The sequence below is a fragment of the Penicillium manginii genome, assembly GCF_028828005.1.
Source record: "Penicillium manginii strain IBT 31320 chromosome Unknown utg000005l:1.0-5665137.0:1.0-5668048.0, whole genome shotgun sequence".
In the NCBI taxonomy this organism is placed as follows: Eukaryota; Fungi; Ascomycota; class Eurotiomycetes; order Eurotiales; family Aspergillaceae; genus Penicillium; species Penicillium manginii.
The window spans coordinates 2,994,624-3,006,891 of NW_026643106.1; the positions used below are offsets into that span (position 1 = coordinate 2,994,624).

At 48.0% G+C, this 12,268-nt stretch overlaps 4 protein-coding genes across 4 annotated transcripts; all 4 read left to right on the forward strand.

The window, feature by feature from the left end:
• Positions 1–3,455: 3,455 nt before the first annotated feature.
• Positions 3,456–5,186, forward strand: N7533_007506 (Zn(II)2Cys6 transcription factor; the record flags this gene model as incomplete). The annotated part of the gene is made up of 3 exons (XM_057104156.1): positions 3,456–3,888; positions 3,951–4,146; positions 4,523–5,186. The coding sequence occupies 3 exons, from the start codon at positions 3,456–3,458 to the stop codon at positions 5,184–5,186; spliced, it is 1,293 nt and encodes a 430-aa protein (XP_056959113.1).
• Positions 5,187–5,854: 668 nt separating this feature from the next.
• N7533_007507 (SGNH/GDSL hydrolase family protein) lies at positions 5,855–6,991 on the forward strand (the record flags this gene model as incomplete). Its single annotated transcript, XM_057104157.1, has 5 exons — positions 5,855–5,949; positions 6,011–6,093; positions 6,150–6,396; positions 6,460–6,715; positions 6,788–6,991. 5 exons carry the CDS (start codon positions 5,855–5,857, stop codon positions 6,989–6,991), a joined length of 885 nt encoding a protein of 294 aa, XP_056959114.1.
• Positions 6,992–7,916: 925 nt separating this feature from the next.
• On the forward strand, positions 7,917–9,239 carry N7533_007508 (glycoside hydrolase family 5 protein; the record flags this gene model as incomplete). Its single annotated transcript, XM_057104158.1, has 6 exons — positions 7,917–8,013; positions 8,086–8,144; positions 8,203–8,355; positions 8,420–8,484; positions 8,555–8,652; positions 8,695–9,239. The coding sequence occupies 6 exons, from the start codon at positions 7,917–7,919 to the stop codon at positions 9,237–9,239; spliced, it is 1,017 nt and encodes a 338-aa protein (XP_056959115.1).
• Positions 9,240–10,221: 982 nt separating this feature from the next.
• Positions 10,222–11,298, forward strand: N7533_007509 (SUR7/PalI family protein; the record flags this gene model as incomplete). Its single annotated transcript, XM_057104159.1, has 2 exons — positions 10,222–10,359; positions 10,423–11,298. 2 exons carry the CDS (start codon positions 10,222–10,224, stop codon positions 11,296–11,298), a joined length of 1,014 nt encoding a protein of 337 aa, XP_056959116.1.
• Between the last annotated feature and the right edge of the window lie 970 nt (positions 11,299–12,268).

Consider the following 12,268-nt stretch of genomic DNA (forward strand, 5'->3'; position numbering starts at 1 on the left):
GAGTAACCTAATTCAGCCGACTAGTTACATATAATGATATTTTATCCCATCTTCTCTTTGGGTTGAAAGAATTTCCAATTGAGGCAATGCATTCAACCTTTTATGTACACTCACTTGACATCGAATACTAGTACGCAGCTTTCCAAGCTCGACTATCTTCGCCTACATAAACTTCGATTAGAGGATGGCAAATCAGGTAACAATTAAAATACTCTGAGATCAATTACTGAGACTTGCATGTGTTCCCAATCCGAAGTTCCAAAACTGGGTTCATGCCTCAATTCAGTATGGTCAATCTTGATCCAACACGGCAATGTACTCAGCTGCTCCACCCGTTGAATCCTTGCCTCCGCAATCGATGGCTTATCTGCTCCGCGGTAAGGTTTGCAATGCGGGGTAGGCTTGCTACGGCCCCTCTTCAGAGTTATTGCCCAGGTGCTCTATGGCAGGCTTTTCGATATCTCTTCATGTCTTAGACATGGGGCTAGACAACTAAACACAGGACCCAGCCGAAGTTATTTATATAAAGAGATTCTACCCCCTCCGAGTCTTCTTTCAGATGATGCAGACACAGGACTCCGGATGTTCTTTTTTTTTTGACGAGCCAAACATTAATAATGACTCACCTTCCTGCTAAATCAGCAAAATATGATGGTACCCTACCTGATATTTCCAGCACAAGGCATGGTGTTCTGGGGGACGAATTTTTAATGAAGAAAGATGATGACGACGATGCGATTCTCCGGGCGAATGGCCACGAAGCTGCCATGCCTCGTCAATTCAACTGGCTTTCAGCACTTGGTCTTGGGTTTTCAATCACGAATTCTTGGATTGGATATTTGGTGAGCCACGCTATAAAATGGTTGAATTTGAGGCCAACCCACCCTAATCTCTTGGTAGAGTTGCTTCGGTCAAGGATTGATCTATGGAGGTCCACAGATGTGCATCTTTAGCCTACTAGTTGCGTTTTTCACTCAGTGCGTTGTCGCCATCGGGCTAGGAGAGCTGGCTTCCGCCTATCCGGTAGGAATCTCAACAGCGAGAGAGATTTAAGATTCTAACAGCAAAAAGTCAAGTGGAGGACAATACCATTTCTGTTACATTCTCAGCCCTGCAAAGACAAGAAATTACGCCGCTTATATTGTTGGTTGGATATCGATGCTCGCTTGGTGGATTGTGACGTATGATATACTCTTTACCCCCCTTTTCTTGCCCTCATATCCATTGACATCTATTAAGATGCTCCGGTGTCTCGCTCGGCGCCGCAGTGCTCAACGGTATTGTGGCCTTTTGTTATCCAAGCTATGCTGGAAATCAGTGGCAAACATATTGCATATATGTGGCTGTTTCCACGATGACCGGTAGGTCTTCTCAACTTGAATTTTCAACCTTGGAATTGGAACTCAAAATCAAGTTTGTCGCAACTAATTATTTCAGTGATTCCGGTTTTCTTCTCGGCCAAAATGCACGCTATGGCCCAGGCATCTCTCTATCTTTCACTGGCTGGTTATCTCATATTTTTCATTGTTTCACTCGTAATGCACAAGAGTCGGATGCCGACTTCCTTTTTGGTGGAGCACGGCCTGGGAAACAGTGGTTGGAGTCCAGGCATATCATGGCTACTCAGTATCAGTAATGCTATGTACGCGTTTGGCGGTATTGATGGCGGTGGGTTCTCTCTGGAAGATCTTGCGGTCGAAGCTAACCTCATCAAAAAGTCATCCATATCTCCGAGGAGATGCCCAGGCCCGGAAAACGAATTCCTCAAATCATGATCTTGACTATGTCCATTGGCCTTTTTACTGCATTCTCTCTTTTTGTTGTTCTCATGGTTTTTCAAGTTGATATGGATGCCGTGCGGACCGCAAAGCTTCCAAGTCTCGAGTTAATCTATCAAGTGTGGGTTCTCATCTTGACTACAGACCACGTATCATTTCTAACTTGCATGGTGACAGAACTGGAAGCCGAAATGTCACTCTTGGTCTCTTCATCCTCTTATTTGTGATCTATAGTTGTGAGTGACTCTATGACTTCCGAGCCTGAAAGCTCGTGCAATTAACAAAATTTTCAGCGTGTCTACCATCTCAGTGGGTGACTGCTGGACGCATTGCGTGGGCATTTGCGAGAGACGTAAGTATTATTTACCCAAGGTTTATTTCAAGTAGCTAATCATTACATGCAGAATGGGGTGCCTTTCGCGGACTTGTTCTCTCATGTTCATCCAAAATTACAGTTTCCATTAAATTCAACAATCGCCGCATACGTCTTCACCTGTATTTATGGGCTTCTATATCTGGCATCTTCAACAGCCTTCAATTCAATTATCACATCGGCTGTCCTCTTCCTCAATATCTCATATACGGTACCTCAAAGCATCTTACTGGTTCGTGGCCGCAATATTCTGCCTCATCGATCTTTTAATTTAGGCTGGTTAGGGTTATTTTGCAACATATTTTCGACCCTTTGGATTGTCCTGCTGGGTGTAATGATCTGCATGCCTCCAAACTTTCCTGTTTCGCTCGAATCCATGAACTTTACCGCTGTGATTTTGGTGGGAATCTTTTTTATCATCAACTTCATTTGGTTTTTCTCTGGGAGAGCCTCATTTGAAGGGCCACGTATTGATTGGGAGGTGATGAAACAAGCTGGGCAAGACTGAGCTATACCTCTTTTCAGGGCTCCTTGCCAGAGCTCCTTGCAGCTCCACTTTCTACCTAGGTATCAGACATTTGGTTGCAAATTTGCTTTACTCACATCAAGTTTATCTTATGAGATGGGTATTATACGATAGACTCATCACATGCAAGTTAAGCAATTATGCATAACTTGCACTGCTGCTCGAAAGATAGCACGATTCCAGGTGGATGCTGCTGCTCCATCCGCACTATTCCTCTAGATCCCACAATCCATTCAAAAATACAGAGGCCAAAATGGATATTGAAAGGTTTTGCGAATCCATGCTGTATCAATCCCGTAGACAATCGGTGTATCTATTGGAAAAGTTACAAGAAGTCGACGAATCACATAATGTGGCCTGTCGCGGCATATGGTTAATGCATAACTATGCTGGCCATCACATGCGGCCTTATCAACCCAAATAGGAAGGCGACGCCGCATTCTAGAGGCGATCTGAGCAACGATTCTCCACTTTCTTTGTTCAGGTGGTTACCACCTCCAGTACAAAACCTTTACCGAGACAGCATGGCTCAAAGCTTTTCTGACTCCAGAGCCACTATATTTGCCCCTCGCTCGTTTCCCCGCATTCCGTTCAAGTTTGATGACCCCAACCTATATCACATCTCGTGGAATGCTATTTCAAATTGGGGTCGAATATCGCAAACTCGAAACTTCCAACTTTCACATCCCCGCTACCATTAATACAATAACATCAACATGAATGCCGAGGCGTGATTTGTGCGACGCGATCAACTTGAAGCCTGATCAAAATCGTTAAAATGAACAGGACAGATCCGGCGTGCGCAACCTGCCGCGAAAAATGTCGGCGCTGTGACCGAACAAGACCTACCTGTAGGCGATGTGCTGCAAAAGGGCTGGAATGTAAAGGGTATCCTGAAAGATTTCGGTTCCGCAGCGTGACCTCCCCCGGCAAAAAAAGCGGACAAAGGCGCAAATCAACAATTTCCAATCATGTCATTCAATTTGAAGAGGAATCTCCACAGGAGGCCAATTCATTGGAGGCAACAAATGAGGGCTCAAGAAAAGGGACCAGCCCCCAGCTGGACCTGCATGAATCTGCATATTGGGACATAGATATCACGCTTGATTCATCATCTGCCAATAGCAGCCCTGTGTCACGCCATCTTACCAACACCTCGGAACTAAATGATTTGCTCGCAATGACCCGGACGCAGTCCCTCCTAACACACTGTATATTTCGCTGGCTCGCAATGCCTATTGCTCAGACTCTTTACTGACTGCCTAACTTACAGACGACAAAGTGATATGTCCACATCAAATCATGCTCTCCGAGACCGACACCAACAATCCGTACCGATCATATGTCCTGCCGTTGGCATACGAACAGCTCGGTGTGCTTTACGCAGTTCTCGGTCTTTCGGCTTGTCATAGAGCCCTTACAGTTGGAGAAAACGACCTCCGTGAAGTGGCCGATGAGTATCGACTCAGGTGCATTAATTGTTTGATACATACCATCCAGAATGTGATATCCCCACAGTCCCATGAGAATGAGAGAGACGGGCTTTTCGCCACGATCCAACTTCTCCTCCTCCACGATGTCAGTACTCTTAACTCTTGAAATTTCCCTCTTCGCTTTTATTCTCTGGACAAAATCAATACAGTGTTTCTGACCTTTGATAAAGATATGTGAATCCGGTATCTCAACCCATGGGGCCCATATTACTGGCGCCATGTCAGTTTGTAACCAACTACGGCTGTCGGAGACCTTAACAGCGAGGGATGAACGGGCTATATTTTTTCTTGGAAATTTAGCGTGGTCGGTATTCCGATATCATTGAGCGGATTCTCCCTAACTCCTTATCAGGCTGGACGTAATTCGATCATTTTCAGACCCGAAACGACTATGCGTCTCATCGGATCTACGTAGGAAAATCGTTGCTCTAAGTACGTCAAAGTTTGAGCAGGTAAATGGATGTCCACGAGAGCTGTTCCTCGAGGTCGGAGACGCTTTGGAGTATGCAAAGGCTCGTCAGGTACAGAATATGGATTTTTCCGAATACAAAGAGCTCCTGATGGGTGTATACCTGAGTATAAATTTATGGAAGCTGCCGAATTCGAACTTGCCGGATGATGGGTCCAATTGGGGTGCAGTATATGAAAGCTTTCGACATGCATTTCTACTATATACGTCCCGGCTTTTGTCACCTGAGCAACCCGCTGAGCTACCAATCATCCGGGAGTCAGTGGAAGCCGTATTGGATGCGGTATCCGAGATCCCATCCAGCCTGATCGACTTGGCCATCTTCCCACTATTTATTGCAGGAACCGATACCCTCTCTTTACATTCACGCCATTATATCATACTAAGACTTGATGCCATTAGGTCTGTCGCAGGATTCAGTAATGATCTTCCGAAAATGTTATTACGCCAAGTCTGGGAAGCCCGTGGGAATCAGCCAAAATGGGACTCACGCAACATATTATGGACATCATTTGTAAACATCATCTTCCCCGGTCCTGAATTTTGATCACGCCTAATCCTTCCAAGACAGATACAACGGCACGAGGGTCTCAGGACGATTATCTTATTATCTAAGTCGAACCTAACGTTGAATAATTCCGAGTCCTTGTAGGTTTGAATTCCACGAGCGCTAACGGCAAACTAAAATCCAGCTAATGTCTTTTCCCTCGTGAACACAAAGCTAGTGCCATAAGAAGCCTCTTCAACTCCGTCCTAAAATTGGCAAAGCCCAACTACCCCGCAAACAATCATTAAGACACTAGTGGTATATCCAGGCGATTGAACCACGAGTGTTGATCAAACACTGGATATTATGACAGGGGGAGACTGACCCCGCAGTGGTTTCGGAGGTTTCTCCTTGCACAAAACGTCATTTGGGCCATTAGGGTGAATCACGGAGAAACAGAGGAATTCGGAGGGAATAATTTACCTGATTCTTTCAAGTTACAAGGGTAGTGCTCCAGGACTTGTGAGGAAATTTTGGACACTTGGTGGACATGGCTTGCGAGAAGATGTTCGGGTCGGGTTATATATGAAGGGGACTGGTGCCTTCCCAACTCAAATCAATTCGTCCGTTGGATCTCTGGAGGCACTCGGGCTTTCCTGAAGATCGACAAGACATTTCCACATCTTCCAACTTATGTCCATTTGCGGAATTATATCTCGCACGATACTATGCGAAGTTCTTTAGTTTGTCTGGTTGGTGCTGCTGCCATGGCAGTTGCCAGACCTGCCGCGCCGCGATCTAACCCGACCTATTTCTTCACCTTGTGAGTTGCGCTGCACGTAGCCTGGAGAAACTGACAGAGGTCCACTTACTGACTTTAATAGTGGCGACTCTTATTCCCAGACCAATTTCAATGTCAATGGCACGCAGCCATCGGCTTCAAACCCGATGGGCAACCCGACTCTTGGTGAGGACATTTCGCCCTAGTGAACCCATTCACCATCGACTAATGTCAAAAACCAGGAACTGGAACTACCGGCAATGGCATAAACTGGATCGGATACCTCACAACTGCCGACAATGCCTCCCTTGTGCTGAACTATAACCTGGCCGTTGGAGGTGCCACGATCAGCAACAACCTGGTCCCAGTCCCGTACGAGGACATGACCTCGCAAGTAGCCACATTTGAGAGCTCCTATAGCAGCAAGCCTGCCTCTGCACCATGGAGTTCCGACGACTCAGTATTTGGATTCTGGATTGGGATCAACGAGTAAGACTTCGCCCGGTCTGATTCATTACTCTGAACACAACGCTGACAAGCCTCAACGTGAAGTTGCGGCAATGCATTCTGGCAAAACGAGTCCAGTGTTCTCGTTCCGAAACTCATGAGTCAATACGAAACCTTGGTCCTGGATATCTACGCCAATGGCGGGCGCAAGTTCCTGTTCGTGAACGTTCCGCCCACGGACCGGAGTCCCTATTTCGCCGAGCAGGGCACGGAAACGTCAAACCAGCTTGCCGCTTGGATCAAGGCGTATAACGAGGGGATAAAGACTATGGTTGCGACGCTCAAGTCGAAGCACAAAGATGTACGTTGAAGCTTTTGCGGTGATGAACTATCCGACAAGGAATGAATGAATGCTAATGGGTGCTCTGAATAGGTAACGACTGTGGTATACGACGCGAACACTTTTATGGGCAAAATACTCGATAACCCGAAGGCATATGGATTCCCCTCCGCTGACTGCATCGATGCTGATGGCACTTCTTGTGTCTGGTGGAATAATTATCATCCCGGGACCAAGTATCACCAACTTCAGGCAGCGGATATGAAGTCACATCTCTCATCGTTGGGCGCGTGGTAGTCGGTAGTCTATTTTTGCAATGAAATATTCTTAACCTGTCAATAAATGCAGAGATCAAAGTTCACCAGAAACATTTGAAGAAAATTGAACATGAATTACTTCAATAGACCGATCGATTCCTACTAGTGTAGGGGGAGGGGGAGTTTCACATAGGTCCCTGCTTCAGCATTACCATCAATCTGCATCCACAGAATGCGCTCTAGACCTGACACCCGGCCCCACTCACGAGTCCAAGATACGTAGCTGTCTCAAATGTCTAGATTGGACATTTAGAAACTTGAAGGGCCGTTCGGAGTTGATTCAAAAAAAAAAATGGCGAGTTCTATTGAGTATGGAGTGCCTCGTCCGTCATTATCGCTGATCGATTCCCAAACCGCCACGGGGTTCGCCGCCAGCGATCTACATGGCACACAGCCATGGCTCAACTAAGGCATGGTGCCTGAAGAAAGTTTGCAAGGAGTTGGTTCTGCAGAGAACGATCTGACCTCCCAAATGGGAGGTAGGGTCTAGTTGTGGCGTCGGTTAAAAGTAACCTAAGCACGATCCGTTCCGTTTCATAGTTGGCTTCAGCCAAGGACGGCCGTGTGCCTGTGCCCCTTGCAATTAGACAATTAAACAGACTCTATGCTTTTCCTTGGTGGGGAATATCGTCCCTGCAGATCGACATGGGGACCCCGCATTATACCACGAGTCCTTTCTCGGTGTCACTGCCCTGTAGGTTCGCGGAATGGTGTGCCGAAGCTTTACGCTCCGTGTCTTTTTGCGACTCCGTCTACGTATAGCCAAAAGGAGCTGAGTTGATCCTCGGCGCAGCTTGGTTTCTGGGCGAGTGTACTGTATAAATTAGTCAAGTTTCGCACCGATATTTGGCTGTCAACGACTTTGCATCTCAAAGTAGCCTTTCCTATCTACAATTACCTGAGAGATGAGGTTTAGCCAATTGATTCTTCTCGCTGCCGCGGCTGCGTCTGCGGTAGCAGCTCCGGCCAAGAGCCATGCGAAGAGAGCGTCTCCTTTCCAATGTATGCTTTTTTCCCTTGCTGGTCTTCATGTAGACAACTGGAAGGCAAGCCAGGCTAATTGAGACTTGATAGGGTTCGGGTCGAACGAGTCGGGCGCCGAGTTTGGAGAAACCGTCCTCCCGGGGGTGTGGGTGCGTGCAATCTGTGGCATTTTGATTGAAATTCCATTCAGCTGATGACCGTGTATAGGGAACCCAATATATCTTCCCTGACACCGCTAAGATTCAGACCTTGATCAATAAGGGGATGAATATCTTCCGGGTTCAGTTTAGAATGGAGCGGCTGGCGCAGAGTTCCATGACGGGATCACTGGATGCTGCTTATCTGAAGAATCTAACGACAGTGAGTAGTAGAAGATGATCGTTCCGAGGATTGACTGGCCAGCATGGATAACTGACGGCGCTAGGTCGTGGATTATATCACAAACGCAGGAGCCTATGCGGTGCTCGATCCCCATAACTATGGCAGATAGTGAGTTGGAGACCCCAGAAGCCCCTGAAAGTTGATAGATCGGAGAAGACTAGATATTAATCAGTCACAGCAATGGTGCTATCATGACCAGTACTTCAGACTTCCAGACATTCTGGCAGAACGTCGCGAGTAAATTCGCATCGAACAACCATGTCATCTTTGACACGAGTAAGTCCATGCTACTGACCCTTTGAAGTTGAAATAAACAAGCCGTACTGAGAGAAGAAGACAACGAATACCATGACATGGACCAGACGCTGGTTCTGAACCTCAACCAAGCCGCTATCAACGGCATCCGGGCCGCTGGGGCAACCTCGCAATACATCTTCGTCGAGGGAAACTCATGGACGGGCGCTTGGACCTGGGCGTCGATCAACGACAACATGAAAGCACTGACGGACCCGCAGAACAAGATTGTGTATCAGATGCACCAGTACCTGGACAGCGATGGGTCCGGTACAAGCGCGACGTGCGTGTCAAGCACGATCGGGGCCGAACGGGTGAGCTCCGCGACGGCATGGCTGAAGGCAAACGGCAAGAAGGGTATTTTGGGGGAGTTTGCGGGTGGTGTGAATGATCAATGCAAGACGGCGGTGACGGGGATGTTGGACGCATTGGCAGCGGACTCGGAAGTGTGGCTGGGTGCGATGTGGTGGGCGGCTGGGCCATGGTGGGGAGACTATATCTTCAGTATGGAGCCGGATAGTGGGACGGCTTATACTGGGATGCTGGCAACGTTGGAGCCATACTTGTGATGTATGCGAAGTACGGAGTAGTGAGCAGACAGATGGTGCCCGAGTATGCTAGGATGGAAGTGATTGCCGTTCTTGGCTAGCATGCAGGTGTATTCGTGGCTGAGACTGATGACTTCCCAAGACTAGGCAGATTGATTCTTATCTCGGCTGCGATCCGATCTTCCTCTCTAGATGTCCAGATCAAGCGTAAGGTAGTTCTCTCCCCGGAAAAGGTTATCTCTCTACTCTGTATACTAAGCAAGATATAAAATTAGAAACAGGGACGCAAGCTCCGGCAGTGCAGTGCACCTATAATGTGGCTCAAGTGGGGCCTCTGGGAGGAGATTTAAGGTGCCAAGTGGGAAATGAAGAAGCCTGGGATGGCTTACGTAGGGCGGATGCATCCCTTGGTAGATCCCTGGAAAGTACCTGAAAGGGGTTTAGTGGGGGGGTACAAGACGGTGAAAAATTCAGCGATCCACAAGGCTGCGATGACGAGGCTTGACAGGGGTCAGTGGTGTATTAGTAGTGTATTTATATTAGTCAGTAATGGTAGATACCTTGATGTAGAGAGATAGTAGAGTAGAGTACTCATACTGTATAGTATAAGTATAATATATACTCTCTGTTTCAATGTACATCAAAGTAGTATACTACTTCATGCAGTACATATATTTGTACAAGATACACTACGTACGTACTCCACGAATAGAAACAAGCGCGTTCCGCACAAATTAGCGTGGCGGTGGGTCCGCGGGTGCTGCGCCGCTGGGGCTGGGGGGGGCATTCGCACTCGCAGGCTGTGTACGGAGTGTACTGTCGGCATAGGCACTTCGTATCCAGTACTGATCTCTCTCTCGCAATCCTGCCGATCACCCAAGGTTAAAAACCATTCGGCCCCCCGTAAGATCATCTTTCTCTCACTTCATCACTCCACCACTTCATCACTTTACCCCTTTCTCTCTTCCTTCCCCATAGCATTCACCCTCAATCCACTACCATCATGGGTAAAGCCGGTCGCATCGCGTGTATCTTCACGCCTTATGTCCTCACTCTCGCCTCCTTGGTCTGCATCATCATTGTGGGCCTGGGCTGCACCAAATCGAGCGACAGCAATTTGACCGACCTCTACTTCCTGCGGGTGAGTTCCCATGTGACCTCCAACTTTCAAAAGAAATGCGCCACTAACAATCCGTCTTTCTAGATCAATCTGCAAAATATCAGCAGCAATGGCACCAAAACAGTCTCCGAAATCCAGTCCTTCCTCAAGGAACACGACATCTCCACCGTCACTGCCGATGAGGTCTCCGATACCCTGAAGACCATCCAAGAGGACTCGACTCTCGCCGACTTCTACTCAATCGGTCTCTGGGGCTACTGTGAGGGCAGCATCAAAGATGGCGACTACAAAACCACCAAGTGCTCCAAGCCCAAGTCCGAGTACTACTTCGATCCCCTGGACGTCTGGGGTCTCAGCGACAACGACACCATCAAGGATGAGCTTCCCTCCGACTACAACAAGATTATGAAGATCTATAAGGCTGTCTCCAAGTGGATGTTCATCGCATACCTGGTCGCCTTCATCTTGGGTATCGTCGATCTGCTCGTCGGCATCTTCGCCATTTGCAGTCGCTGGGGCAGCTGCGTTACTACTCTGGTCGCTATTGTTTTCTTCATCTTCACCGCCGCCGCCTCGATCACCGCGACTGTCCTTTTCTCCGTCGTTGACGGCAGCGCTGGCACTCTTCTCAAGGCCTACGGAATCACCATGAGCGTCGGCAAGAACATGCTCGTCGCGACCTGGTTGGCTGTCGCATTCGCCCTCATCGGTGCCATCTTCTGGACTTTCAGCGTCTGCTGTTGCTCCGGCCGCTCCCCTTACAACCACAAGGACCGTCGCAACCGTGGTATCACCGCTGAGAAGGCCCCTTACACCTACGAGCCCGTCGGTGCTGGTGCCCAGCCTTACGGTTCCCAGCACACCTCGTACCCGGCCCCCGCTGCTCACGGTGGTGAATACCCAATGACCCACACCAACCAACAGCAGGCGAGCGCCTACGAGCCCTTCCGTCACGTCTAAGCAATCATGAAAACGAAACGCGTCTTGTTTTCCGTTGATTCTGTACAATCCTCCTGAAGCGTTCTTAGACTTGGGATACCAAAGGCGTTTGGGCTTGGTTATTTGCGCTTCTTACTTTTCTTTCTCCTTACTTTTGTGGCACGCCTTATGACCTTCCTTTTGATGACTTGAATCATATCTCGCGATACGCGAACGAAATAGCATTGCATTATTTGTCTATATATTCTACATAGTTACTAGTACATCATATCATGCCCAAATGACAAAATGCAAATGAACCCATTGGAATTGAAAAAATAAAATAAAAAAATTTCCCCAAATACGAAGCCACTCGACTTGGCAGTAAACAATAAACAGCCCGAAACGCGCCAAGAAAAACCAATAAAAGCCCCAGCCACAAACTCAAAATCCCCGCTCGGAACGAAAATGATGTCAAACGTTCTCCCGCCTCCCCAGCCATTAGTCGTCGGGATTCAAGCAAGGATTTCCCTGTTCGGATGGATGACATCGCAGCGATATTCCGAATCGGTACAGTGCAATCTAGCGCGCCCCGTGCGTTCACATTGGGGTAGGGGATCTGACAGAGAGATGAGCAGCCGACCCTTGTGGATCTGGCGATCGGAGAAACAAGGCTGTCATAACGGTGTCAATGGCGTTGGGCTGAGTAAGATGCCACTTGCGCGTATTCGAGTTGTTTTGGGCTTAGTGATTTGTTGCGTTATGGACGGAGTCCTTCGTACGGAGTATGATTACTATGTGACGTGGCTCCATATCTCGTGTTGATTCATGCTTTCAAAGTTTTATACCTGCCGTTTGCTCGTACTGGTATCTACTGGAGATTCGGGTTACCAGTGAGGCTCTCGATGCGAAAGCCAGTGGCCAGTCCACAGCTACTAACTAGGGCTTGGTCTTTGCATGTGGATTCCTTGATGCCTCTCGTGTGAGGTCGGCAATGTAAATGTGACATTTG